The 13,883-nt window shown below is 44.0% G+C and overlaps 1 protein-coding gene across 3 annotated transcripts; it reads left to right on the top strand.

The window, feature by feature from the left end:
• The first annotated feature begins 4,708 nt into the window (after positions 1-4,708).
• On the top strand, positions 4,709-13,664 carry GPHB5 (glycoprotein hormone subunit beta 5). 3 transcript variants are annotated; one of them, XM_082220108.1, is made up of 3 exons: positions 4,709-4,853; positions 8,823-9,027; positions 12,595-13,664. In XM_082220108.1, the coding sequence occupies exons 2-3, from the start codon at positions 8,824-8,826 to the stop codon at positions 12,781-12,783; spliced, it is 393 nt and encodes a 130-aa protein (XP_082076234.1). In that variant the 5' UTR covers positions 4,709-4,853; position 8,823; the 3' UTR covers positions 12,784-13,664. The 3 variants fall into 3 exon arrangements, with proteins under 3 accessions (XP_082076234.1, XP_082076233.1, XP_082076232.1); XM_082220107.1 differs by having other exon boundaries at positions 4,709-5,809; XM_082220106.1 differs by lacking the exon at positions 4,709-4,853 and adding an exon at positions 8,153-8,424.
• The last annotated feature ends 219 nt before the right edge of the window (positions 13,665-13,883 follow it).

Raw genomic sequence — 13,883 nt, 5'->3', positions numbered from 1 at the left:
GCCTCTCCTCTTGGGAGCAAGCAGGCAGGGAGGCAGGCAGCTCCTCATCCCTCCCCAAAAGCTTTTTTTGATTGCCTTGGTGATAAATAAAGTTTGCAATCTTGGAAACATTTGTTTTTTTAATTTATTTTTTTAAAGGATGTAGTATCATGTCAGAATGAGGTTTTCTTTTCCAGCCTTCTGGTCAGGAACAATAGGAAAATCAAACCACCCAACGATGACATAAGATATAGAGTCTCTATGGTTGTAAAGCTTCAACTTCAGTCTCTGAGCCAGAGGGAAGGGATTATGGGATTCAGACCATTTCATTGTCATACGAGCCTTTCCACAAGAAATGGAAAGCAAGGTGGAATATAGGAGTTTCTCAAAGAAAGTAAGATGGGTGTGTGCTTCTCCGTATTTAAAAGATGAGACGGTCCCGATCCATAGAAATGGCAGTAAATTCCCAGATTACTGGCATGGATCACTCCTGATTTATGCAGAAGTAGATTCATATGTGGAACTATGACCAAAGTTGCCTGCCCTGGCCCTCGCTGCTGGATGAAGAACTCAAACTTTCTGCTTTCATGCATAAATCTGAGTGATGTCTGGGCAAGGCTAGGGTTAAGCCCCTAATGAGGGTGGGCATCCTCAACCCAATCAGACCGAACATAATTTAAGGACAAGTTTAATAGCACTAGGGTCAGTAAAGGATCCATGAGAATTTGCAGGTGGGAACAAGACTTTGAAAACAGAACACCACTGATTAATAATAATAATTAAGTCCGTATAGTTAAAGCTATGGTTTTCCCAGTAGTGATGTATGGAAGTGAGAGCTGGACCATAAAGAAAGGCTGATCGCTGAAGAATTGATGCTTTTGAATTATGGTGCTGGAGGAGATTCATGAGAGTCCCATGGACTGCAAGAAGATCCAACCTATCCATTCTGAAGGAACAGATAGGTAGCCGTGTTGGTCTGCCATAGTCAAAATAAAAAAAAATTCCTTCCAGTAGCACCTTAAAGACCAACTAAGTTAGTTCTTGGTATGAGCTTTCGTGTGCATGCACACTTCTTCAGATACACTGAAACAGAAGTTGCCAGATCCTTCACTATATAGAAAGCTCATACCAAGAACTAACTTAGTTGGTCTTTAAGGTGCTACTGGAAGGAATTTTTTTATTTTGATTCTGAAGGAAATCAGCCCTGAGTGCTCACTGGAAGGAGAGATCCTGAAGCCGAGGCTCCAATACTTTGGCCACCTCATGAGAAGAGAAGACTACCTGGAAAAGACCCTGATGTTGGGAAAGATGGAGGACACAAGGAGAAGGGGACGACAGAGGACGAGATGGTTGGACAGTGTTCTCGAAGCGACCAGCATGAGTTTGACCAAACTGCGGGAGGCAGTGGAAGACAGGAGTGCCTGGTGTGTTCTGGTCCATGGGGTCATGAAAAGTTGGACACGACTTAACGACTAAACAACAACAACAACAACAACAACAACAACAACAACAAATTTATTATTTATACCCTGCCCATCTGGCTGGGTTTCCCCAGCTACTCTGAGCGGCTCACAACAGAATATTAAAAACATGATAAAACATCAAACATTAAAAATTTCCCTAAACAGGGTTGCCTTCAGATATCTTCTAAAAGTCAGATAGTTGTTTATTTCCTTGATATCTGGCAGGAGGGTGTTCCACAGGGTGGGCGCCACCACCAAGAAGGCCCTCTGCCTGGTTCCCTGGAACCTCACTTCTCGCAGTGAGGGAACCAGCAGGGGCCTGGGACTTGTCCATCCATTCCCAATAACAAGGGTTGGCGGACTGGCTGGCTGGGCTCCCCTGCTCGCTCGCTCGCTCGCTTGCTTACTCTGAGGCCACCTCAGCTCCTGGCAACCAGTACCCTGACCAGAGGTACCATTTGCCTGTGGAGCATATAGCCAGGGCTGCTGCAACAAACAGCTGTGCAAGCCTTTGGGAGTCAGAGACGCAAGAGGGCATCAGAGAAAGAAAGAGGGACTGAGGCCAGTGTTGCCCGTGGCATCCCTGACCATCATTCAAGGCACCTCAGGGCACACCGGATGAACACCATGTACATTTGCGTTTCTTAGTGCAGAAAGTATTGATCTGATGTGTAGAGATCTTTCCTATTCTTCCAGAGGGTTCTGGAAGCTTTTCTGTGTGAAAGAAACAAGCAGAAGGTTCATGATGTTTGGGTTATTCCTTCAGAGAAGTTGAGTAGAGCTGGCTTAAACTGGTTCTCTTTTCTCTTTTCTGTCAAAGTCATGCCAACCATAAAAGTAAGGCCAGAAGGAGCCTGGTTTTCACTTTTCTCTTTCTATCTCTTTTCCTTCTGGTGTGGTGTTCTGTACATAGCATGCTTAGTGTTAGGTTTTAGACTTCTTATAAGTTATTTTAAGTTTTAGTTAAGTCGTCTGCAACTGGATTTCTTATGGACAGTGCCAATCCTGAATGTATTGGATTTGTGACCATTATGCTCATTTGTCTTCAGCTCTGCTGCATGAAATATAATACTATAATAATAATAATAATAATAATAATAATAATAATAATAATAATAGTAATTTATTTATACCCCACCCATCTGGCTGGGTTTCCCCAGCCACTCTGGGCGGCTTCCAACAGAATATTAAAATACAATAGTCTATTAAACATTAAAAGCTTCCCTAAACAGGGCTGCTTTCAGATGTCTGCTTCTGGTCTATTTTGGGGGAATCCTGCAACATATTTAAGTTTTTACTCTGCTAAGTATACGTTGGAATATGCTCTGGATCAATATTGAGTAGAATTCCATGACAAACCACTGGACTAGTTAAACAATTTCAGATGGTCTCTTTACCATCAGAGTTTGGACCAGAGGTTGGAATAGATAGCTTTCTGACTGATGGTGTAATTTTGAATCTGCAGGAAATGTAACAGCAGGGACCATTCAGTTTATAACTTCAGGGTTAATCCTGTCGGCGCTAGTCAACCACCCAAGTGGTGCAAGGAGTGAGGTGGTTGCGGCAGTGATGGGTTGTCTGGCTGGGAGGCCATCAACAGTGAGATGAGCGTCTGGCAGGAGGGCAAGGGACAAGCTGGTGTTTGGAGAGATGTGTCATGTCTCACAGGCAATGCGGCTGCCATTCAGCATCACTGTTGCCAGGGCAACGTTTATAAACAATGACTTTTTTTAAAAAAAAAGGGGGTGAGAGAATCAATTCAAGGTGTTTCTGTGTGCATGCATGTGTGCAAAAAAAACCCCCCAAAAAACTTTTTCCACAGTTTATATGAATGGATGGAAGCAGGGGACTTCCCCCTTGACTTCCTACACTTTGGTAGACATTGATCTGGTTGTGTAGCGTGACCCTTTTCTGAACTATATAAGCCTGCAGGACACAACAGACGACGCCTGATTGACTATACAGGAAAAACAAGTAGAACTTTCATTTCATATTGCCTTTTACCTTGTCATAGATATGTCTCCAAGAGGCACTTTGGGGACTGGGTAGAGAAGGATGAACTGGCCAATTTTGGTTTTTCCTTAACTTATCATTTTCCCAGCATAATAATAATAATAATAATAATAATAATAATAATATTTTATTTATATCACACCCTCCCCAGCCGAAGCCAGGCTCAGAGCGGCTAACAACAGTAAAAGTAACACAGTTTACATAAAATCACAATCTATTAATTGAAATACATTCTAAAATCAATTCATTATCAATTCGGAATCAAATTAATGGCAACCATTGGGCTAGAGTTCTATGAGGATTACCAAAGGAGGGGGTCAGACTGTGCCTTGGCCAAAGGCCTGGTGGAACAGCTCTGTCTTGCAGGCCCTGTGGAAAGATGTCAGGTCCTGCAGGGCCCGAGTCTCTTGTGGCAGAGCGTTCCACCAGATCGGGGCCATGGCTGAAAAAGCCCTGGCTCTGGTTGAGGCCAGCCTAACCTCCCTGTGGCCCGGGACCTCCAAGATGTTTTTGTTTGAAGACTGCAAGATCCTCCGTGGGACATACCAGAAGGTACGAGGATCCTAGGCCATATAGGGCTTTAAAGGTTGGGATACTGCCAGGGAGACAAAGTCCATCAAGGCCCCACGTCGCCTCCGGACGTCCATCGATCTCCCGTAGAGAGATCAGCAATTAGCGACACGAGCTCCAGAAATAGCTTGCCACATTCCAGGGCTTATGCCCGCTCTTATCAGCAGATAATGCACAGCAAAAGATGCACGCAGGAGAGCATATTTACAAGTTTATTCTGCGTTAGTCAGAACAGAGAAAAACATGACCGCCTGCTTCAGCGTTCAGGCACCGAGAGAGAGAGAAACAAAATCAACAGAAAACATAAACATCCTGTGAACAGAGTCTGCATATTTCCTGTTCACAGGATGTTTATGTTTTCTGTTGCTTTCGTTTCTCTCTTCTCTAGGTGTCAGAGACACTGAAGCAGGCAGTCATGTTTGTTCTGACCAACGCTGAATAAACTTGTAAATATGCTCTCCTGCGTGCATCTTTCGCTGTGTGCATTATCTGCTGATAAGAGCGTGTATCAGCTCTGGAATGTGGCAAGCTATTTGGGAGCTCGTGTCGCTAATTGCTGATACTGCGTGTCTACAGGAGATCGATGGATGTCTGGAGATGACGTGGAGTCATGGTGGACTTTGTCTCCCTGGCAGTATCCCAACAACAGGTTATGGGCCCAGCACGCTTCCACTGTGAACCTGATCCTGTACTCCACCGGGAGCCAGTGCAGCTGGTATAGCACCGGGTGAATGTGATCCCATGGCGAGGACCCTGTAAAGAGTCTCACCACGGCATTCTGCACCCGCTGGAGTTTCTGAGTCCGTCTCAAGGGCAGCCCAACATAGAGTGAGTTACAATAATCAAGTCTGGAGGTAATTTCAGTTAGCTACATTTCCACACCAGTTTGCTCTCTCTCTCTCTCTCTCTCTCTCTCTCTCTCTCTCTCTCTCTCTCTCACACACACACACACACACACACACACACACACGGAATATTCACAGTTTGGTGTGCAATTTTGCCTAATATGCACATTTATTGCAAGCAAACTTCCCCAAACACAGCACCATTTTCTTACTTTCTCTTCTTCTTTTACACCTGCAGTGTTCATGCTTACAGAAAACCAAGGGCCAGCTGACTCCTTAGCGATTTGCAAAGTTTACATGGTTACGCACACCTTGCAATAATCACTGCACGGAATTAGGAAATGTGCGGGCCACCCCCCCACACCCTCCATACTCACACAACAAAGGAGCTAAGGCAGTGAAATTTAACTCAATGTTTTGTTGGCGGATCCTTTCCTTATTGTGCGTTTGGCTCAGCTCTTTCTTTCCCTGGGATAACGGATACCTGGGAGACTGACTTTGCACCATTCTGAATGCCAAGGGGGTGGAAAGTGTCACGAAGGAGGGCGGGGGTGAGATCCAGTGGCCTGCTCATTTTTTCCTTGCCACAATCCTGCAGCCCCACCAAGATGCTCCCTTTTGTTCCACTTGGGTGATGTTAGGGAGAGGGGAAAAACACACACACAATATCCCTGAACTTAGCTCTGGGAACGAGAGGCTCCTTTTTCTAACCCATCGCCTTTGATGCTGCTGCGTGTTCAAGTAAGGATCTGCCTCCATTGTGGTTTGACTGACACAGCCTTTTCTATAAATTTGAGCAATTAAGCAGCCTAGTAGCAGCTGGCAAGGAGCTCTGGCAAGAGCTGACACTGACAGAGGAGGAGGCCGTCTCCCGTCCTTTGGCAAGCGACCGCCTTGCAGAACCGCAGCTGGAGAAGCGAGGGGCATTCCTCAAGCTAGGTAAGAGAGTCTGTTGTCTTTCGGCAAGGTGCAGGTCACTGTTTGCAGCTGGTCTAGAGGCAACCAGGAGGTAACAGCAAACGAAGGCTATCGACGGCCACAGAAAGGTTCATTGAAATGGGTCTATTTCTTTTAAAGAGATTTGAGAAAAATGGTTCGGTTTCGTATTTGGAAAATGGTCCCAGCTGGGCACCAGGAAAAAAATTGAAACAGGAATGGGGAACCTGGATCTATAACTCCCATCACCAGGATGACCAATAATCAAGGATGAAGGGAATTATTGTTCAGCAATATCTGGAGGGCCACAGGTTCCCCATCACAGGTAGATACATAGATGGATAGGTAGATATTTATATCAGCGATGGAGAAGCTGGAAGCTGGAAGATGATAGATAGATAGATAGATGATGATAGATAGATAGATAGATAGATAGATAGATAGATGATAGATGATAGATGATAGATGATAGATGATAGATGATAGATGATAGATAGATAGATATAGATAACATGTGGCCTTCCAGAAGTTTTGTTGGACTACAACTTCCATCATCTCTGTTCATTAGCCATCCTTGCAGGGGATGCTGGGATTTGTAGTCCAATAAAACTTCTGGAAGGCCACATGTTCTCTATCTATCATCTATCATCTATCTATCTATCTATCTATCATCTATCTATCTATCTATCTATCATCTATCTATCTATCTCTCTATCTATCTATCTATCTATCTATCATCTATCTATCTATCTATCATCTATCTATCATCTATCTATCTATCTATCTATCTATCTATCTATCTATCTATCTATCTATCTATCTATCTAATCTCCCAGCTTCGCTAGTACACCAAACAGGAGCAAAACCAACCCATAACCTACAGACAGATTTCCCTTTCCCAAAGCAACAGTGTCCTTCTAGGACTTCCATATTGTCTGGATTCATATAAAAGTAAAAGAATATGGAAAGTGAGCATCTTTAATAATAAAACTATAACTAGGACTGCCATATGTCCAGAATTTACTGGACATTTCCAGAATTTCAAAGGGGAATTTCCGAGAGGTGGTTCTTTTTCTGGATCTTAGGGATCCTTGGGGTTTGTTTAAAAAATAAAAAAAAGCTCAGCAACTTCCAGGGTGTTTTTATTTTTTGAAATATGGCAACCCTGAAGGCTACTGCTGGCTTAGAGTTTTGGACTTGGAATGGGGAGACCTGAGCTCAAGGCCTTACCAAGGCCTTTGATGTTGTTGTTGTTTAGTCGTTTAGTCTTGTCCGGCTCTTCGTGACCCCATGGACCAGAGCACGCCAGGCACTCCTGTCTTCCACTGCCTCCCGCAGTTTGGTCAAACTCATGTTCGTAGCTTCTCCATTTCCTTCAGAATGGAGAGGTTGGATCTTCTTGCAGTCCATGCAAGTCAAGAGTCTCCTCCAGCACCATAATTCAAAAACATCAATTCTTCGAAGATCAGCCTTCTTTATGGTCCAGCTCTCACTTCCATACATCACTACCCATAAACTCACCGCCCCTCCCTCCTTCCATTCCTGGGTTGTTACAAGGATAAAATGAGCATTATTAACAACATAGTAATAGCTGCTAATAAGCCTGTATTTTACTGTCCTAGAAGAGAAATCTCCTGCTCCAAGACTAGGTTTTATATTTTGTCAAGACTTCTGTATTAGGCAAGTCTTCCCCCTGCCCTGTTATGGAAAACTAAATCTTGTGTTTCCCTGCAGGTATTTCTGTGCTTTGTCCTAAAATACTGAAACAGGCTTTCTCTCTTCCTTGAGAATCTTGGGAAGTGTAGTTCTTTGACATAAGGGTTATGGATCTCTGATACAGAATTCTCATCTCACCAGACTACAGTTCCCAGCATTCATTTGGGTGTTGGAGAAGCACTGAGGATAAAATTGGTGTAAAACTAGTATGAATTTCTTCTAAGGATACAGCCTAACAGAACAACTCTACACATGCAAGTCCCACTTTCAGGTAGAAACTGGCTAGAGGGTGTTCAGCTTCAGACATGCAGCCAGAGAGATGTTGAATTTCCCCACACTGGAAACGTTTTTTGAAATGCAAAACTGAAAGGGCTATAAAAATGGGAGGGGCACCAAATGTTTAATAATTCCTGTCTGGGGATTGAAACAATCATTTCCAGCAGAACAAAGGCTTTTCAAGTAGTGAAAATTCTCAACTTTTGTTTTATTTATTTTACATAGTTGATGACCTGACCCTTCAGCATCATTTTAGGCTGGTGCCTCACCTGTCTCCTTCTACCTTCCACCTATTTGCCAACTATTTTTTATTGATTTTCCATTTTTATTTTGCCAATTAATTTTTATTGATTTTCCAAATTCCACCTTCCTCCTTCTTGAACGAGGCACATGAATGATCCCATGTAGTGGAGATGGATGGGATGATATAACATGATGTTATTCTCAGATATCAGTGAATAAAAGCATAGCCAATTATAGCCAGTCTTGGCTGCACGATTCGTGTATTGTTTATTTACATTAGCTATTTCTCCTCCAGCCTTCAAATAACCCCCAGGGCAGTTTGATATTGTCATCTATTGATACCACTGAGGGCAAATGAGGGTGATGGAAGACCATATCAATGTGTAAGTGAACTTTCTTGCTGGCTGCCAAAAAATAAATAAATCACCCAGATGAGGAGCTGTTTTTCAGCACTGGCAAAACTGTTCACAAAAAAGCAAGCCATCAGAAAGAGGTCATTGTAATGAGACAAAGGTCCAAGATATCAGCAGTAACGTGTGGTTGAAGTAACTTGGTCTAAGGACCTGAAGGTGGGATCTTGATTATGCAGAAGAAGGATGGGGTGGGTCTTCCAGATGTTGTTGGCCTACAATACCTATCATCCTCAACTGCTGGCTGGCCATACTGGCTGTGGATTATGGGAATTGGAGTCCAAAGTCATTGGCAAGGCCCAGTTCTGATGCAGAACATGCCCCTAGCGAGCTTCTTTAACAAGTCCCTGTCTTTGCTGTTTCCCTCACAGAATGAAGCTCCCATCCGTGGTCCAAGGCTCACTGCTTCTCTTCGTCCTGGCCAGCTGGGCAGGTGCCCCCAAGCCCCGCAGCATCAACCTTCAAACGTTCACTGGTTGTGCCGTGCGTGAGTTCACTTTCCTGGCCAAGAAGCCTGGCTGCAAGGCGATGCGAATTACGACAGACTCCTGCTGGGGCCGTTGTCAGACTTGGGAGGTGAGTGGCAGGGGCTCCCAAGGGGTTCGGAGAAGGGCTCTTTCCCAGCCCTACCTAGAGATGCTGAGGATCAAAGCTGGCATCTTCTGTGTGCAGATGCTGTACCACTGAACCACAGACCTTCCTCCTGCACTAGAGTTAGGGGATGAAAGGGGAGGCACCACAAACACCACAAGGAGCCTTGTTGTTCCCCACTTAAAAGCTCCTCAAAATAACAATGGCCTTCCATGATACACTCTCTCTTTTGAGGGTTCTTTATCTTTAATCTGGACTTGGTCTGGACATTCCTTCAAACAGGGGACTATCCTCTGTAATAAAGGACACACGGACACAATACTTGTAATTTGGTCTGGGCAAATCGGTCCATTTCAGTATTCCTCAGTTTCTTATTTTTCTTCTCCATATTTCCACATCATTACTGGTTGCTTTGCTTTTGCTTTATTATGTATTTTGTGTTTCCATTTTGCATTTTTATGTTGCGAACTGCCCTGTGATCTTCGGATGGATGGCAGTATACAAATTTAATAAAACAAATATTTTAAAGGTACTCATTAAAATCCACTAGCATTTTAGTGCCAATTTCTTTTCACATACACATTTTGATATGCATTTTTGCCTAACGTACACATTTTTTTGAGTTAATTTTCATGAATTTATGCAATTTTTCACGCACACTTTACCACAGTGTGTGCAATTTTGCACATATCACTTGGCTGTAGAACTGAACTGAAAAATTTGGAGGGGCGAGAATTTTGAGAGAGGGCTGTGATTTGGTTCACATATTATTCTGGAAAGTGCCGATTTGGTTGGCTTACCATTAAATGTGAACTGAACAGAATTTGTCTGCCATCCTTACTTTGTAACTTTCCAGAGGTTTTTAACGGCTTGTTCTGACACACAAATAGCTGACATCACCGAATATTGCATATTTGCAGTGGGGCTGCATCTCTAATGAGAGCCACTTGTTTAAAAATTCCACACGGCAGGTTTCCACCTCTTTCTTCTTAAGAACGCCTTAGTAGTTGCATGGCAAAATATATTCTCAAGCAATTACTTAATGCTCTCATTATATAATTTCGAAAGCTCCTTACAGCTTAAGCACTTAAGGGGGAACTGTTCTTTATTGCTCCACCGACAGCAAATTCCTCGGGGATTAAAATAGAGCCCCTGACTCACAGGGGATGCCTCTTATTCCATATCCCAGTAATATGTTTGCTTCTAATTTTGGTTGCCTCAGAGTTGTGGTAATTGTGCTGTTAGGTGTTTGTGAGTGGGTGTGACAAAACAGGGCAAGCAAGTCCATGCACATTAAGCAGAACAAGGTTGTGACTAATTTTAGACTCCTTTTCATTTCACACACCAGGAGCTCTGAGCCTGATTCCCCACGTGTGTGTGTTTGTGTATAAAATCTTGTGATGGAGAAATAAATGCTTTCATTCTCACTTTTCTCACTGAGGAAATTCAAAGGACTGGCTATGATCTGGAAAGCCCACAAGTCCCAAGTCCCTGGAAGATCACCTCCTTCTCTACAGATCTTCCTGGGTGTTAAGACTGACAGAGGAGGCCCTCTTACATGTTCCACCGGCCTCAGAAGCTGAGGGTGGCTGTAGCCCAGGAGATGACATCTCCTGTGGCAGCCACTAAGTTGTGAAACTCCCTCTCAACATATAATAATATATAATAATAATTTATTATTTATACCCCACCCATCTGGCTGGGCTTCCCCAGCCACTCTGGGCGGCTTCCAACAAAATATTAAAATACAGTATTGCATCAAACATTAAACACTTCCCTAAACAGCGCTGCCTTCAGATGTCTTCTAAAAGTCTGGTAGTTGTTGTTCTATTTGACATCTGGTGGGAGGGTGTTCCACAGGGCAGATGCCACTACCAAGAAGGCCCTCTGTCTGGTTCCCTGTAACCTCCCTTCTCACAGCGAGGGAACCGCCAGAAGGCCCTCGGTGCTGGACCTCAGTGTCCGGGCAGAACGATGGGGGTGGAGACGCTCCTTCAGCTATACTGGACCGAGGCTGTTTAGGGCTTTAAAGGGCAGCACCAACACTTTGAATTGTGCTCGGAAACGTACTGGGAGCCAATGTAGGTCTTTCAAGACCGGTGTTATGTGATCTCGGTGGACGCTCCCAGTCACCAGTCTAGCATATCTGACACCTTCACTATATGCAGGTTTTGGTGAATGCTGAGGACAAACTTATTTCATAGACTCATAGAACTGTAGAGTTGGAAGGGACCTTGAGGATCCAATCTCTGACAATGCAGATGAATCTTAGCTAAAGCATCCATGACAGATGGCCATCCAGTCTCTGCTTTGAAACCTCCAAGGAAGGAGAGGCCACAACCTCCTGAGGCAGACCGTTCCACTGTCCAACAGCTCTGACTCTGTCAGAAAGTTCTTCCTGATGTTTAGTTGGAATCTCCTTTCCTGTAAGTTGACGCCGCTGATTTGGGTCCTACCATCCAGAGCAGCAGAAAACAATCTTGCTCCATCTTCCATGACAGCCCTTCAGAAACTATGACTATTATGTAATTTTTTTCTACCCTGCTTCTTTCCCTGACAGTGATTCAAGGCGGCATACAGATAGTATAGGAACAACTAAAAAAAATCAGAGCAAAAACAATTTAGAACAATTCAACGTTTATAGAATCAAAACACAGGAGTCCATTTCACTGCTGCACGGCTCAGTTCTTCCTGATGCTCAGGCCAGACACTGAGGTCCAGCGCCGAGGGCCTTCTGGCAGTTCCCTCACTGCGAGAAACGAGGGTACAGGGAACCAGGCAGAGGGCCTTCTCGGTGGTGGCGCCCGCCCTGTGGAACGCCCTCTTGTTGGATGTCAAGGAAATAAACAACCACCTGACTTTTAGAAGACAACTGAAAGGAACCCTGTTTAGGGAAGTTTTTAATGTTTGATGTTTTAGCGTGTTTTTATTATTCTGTTGGGAGCAGCCCAGAGTGGCTGGGGAAACCCAGCCATATGTGCAGGGTATAAATAAATAAATAAATAAATAAATAAATAAATAAATAAAAAAATAAAAAAAACAACTCCTGGTAGAGGACAAGGATCTAGAGATTACGCTAAGGGTGGCCAAATTCTGTGCGACTGCCATAAAACTTAGGGAACAAGCTGTACTACCAAAATGATCAAGGTTTTAAATGATAATTTTAGGTTATATTTTAGTGATCAAGATTTAATATATTTTTGAAACTGCCGCTATATCTGAATTGTCTCTGTTATACCCAATTGCAATTCAATGTATTCCTGTTGCGTTTTATGATTTCCCTGATATTGTAAGTGACCCGGAACTGGTCTGTGACCGTAATAATAAAATTCTAACAACAAAAACAATTATTATTATTATTATTATTATTCGGAATCTCCTTTTGTGTAACCTGAAGACATTAGTTTGGGTCCTACCCTCTGGAGCAGGAGAAAACAAGCTTGCTCCAAAGACAGTCGCGTATGTCCATACAGCCATGCTTAGGCTAACATCTCCTCTCTCCCTCTCTCTTCTTTCTCTCCCTCTCTCTCTCTTTGCCTCCCTTGTGGCCAGAAACCTGTGCTGAAACCCCCTTACATCGAAGCTCACCACCGCGTCTGCACTTACAACGAGACCAAGCTGGAGACGGTGAAGCTGCCAAACTGTGCGGCCAATGTCAGCCCATTCTACACGTACCTCAAGGCCATTCGGTGTGACTGCGGCATGTGCCTCACCGAAACCACGGAATGCGAGACCGCCTGAGCCCTTGGCACAACGGCTGAAGCGCAACCTTCCGAGGGCTCAATCCTGCTGCTGGCGAAAACCGGCAGTAGGGCAATGGTGGCGCTGCGAATCAGGGTGGAATGTAGTTGCTTGGCTCTGAAATTTCTCTTCCCTCCCCCCATTGGCCCTTATTTAGAGATTTCATATAGCCACGTAGTTGAGGCTTTAGAAACCATCACCAGCACAAGGAAGATTGGCAGCTGCCTTATACTGAATCGGCCATTGAGCTCAGTATTGTCTACTTATTGCAGTTTTTCTCAAACTCGGGTCTCTGGCTCTTGGTGGACTACAACTCCCATCCTCCCTAGCTACCAGGACCAGCAGTCAGGGATGATGGGAGCTGTAGTCTTACAACAGCTAGAGACCCAAGTTTGAGGGGAAAAGCTGGTTTGACTTGGTTTCAGGCAGAGGGTATTTTCCAGCCTGGGAAGCTGCAGGATTCGAACCCGGGCCTTATGCACACAAAAGATATGCTCTGCCCCTAAGCCACAGTCCTTCCCCCAAAAAGGCAGCTCCATGGTATAGGAACTAACTCTACAGACCTTCTCATACGCTATTCTCCAAGTAAGCACCAGCATGCATTGTTGTGCGTTCAGCTTTGCCCAAGTAGAACGGGTTTTCCTCTGGGTTCGGAGTTTTCCTAAACCCAGAACTGCCTTACCGTTCCTTTAAAAAAACCACCCTGCATTATTTATTAAACACTGCTGTTTTCCCTGTTTAAATTGTGGGGTGGAATCTTCTCTGCAAATGGGAGGAAATAATAGGTCCCTGACTGCAGTTAGTTACAAACAAAACCCTTTTGATTTCTATCTCTTGCTCGGTGACTGTTTCAATGACTGTACCTGGTCTCATATGATCTGCAAATCCATCTGTGTTCTTAATAATGATAATAATAATAATAATAAAATGAAATCACGGTAAGATAGCCGTTGTGTGCAGTGACTCATTGTCCTTCTTTGCAGTGGAATTTTACCGTGGTGCTAAACTGATTAAATTGCACCTTGAAGATCCAAAAGAAAAACAAGAAAGCAAACAAATCATGATAGGCCATTTCCCTGTCTATCAGCTGGGTGCCATCA

The sequence above is a fragment of the Podarcis vaucheri genome (genome assembly GCF_965113315.1).
Source record: "Podarcis vaucheri genome assembly, chromosome: 1".
Lineage (NCBI taxonomy): Eukaryota > Metazoa > Chordata > Lepidosauria > Squamata > Lacertidae > Podarcis > Podarcis vaucheri.
This window is presented reverse-complemented; position numbering and strand designations above follow the sequence as displayed.

Coding starts and splice junctions, on each gene's coding strand:
- GPHB5 (XM_082220106.1), top strand. CDS start 8,396: ATGAGGGTGATGGAAGACCATATCAATGT. Junction 8,425..8,822: donor ATGGAAGACCATATCAATGT/GTAAGTGAACTT, acceptor TTTCCCTCACAG/AATGAAGCTCCCATCCGTGG. Junction 9,028..12,594: donor GCCGTTGTCAGACTTGGGAG/GTGAGTGGCAGG, acceptor CCTTGTGGCCAG/AAACCTGTGCTGAAACCCCC.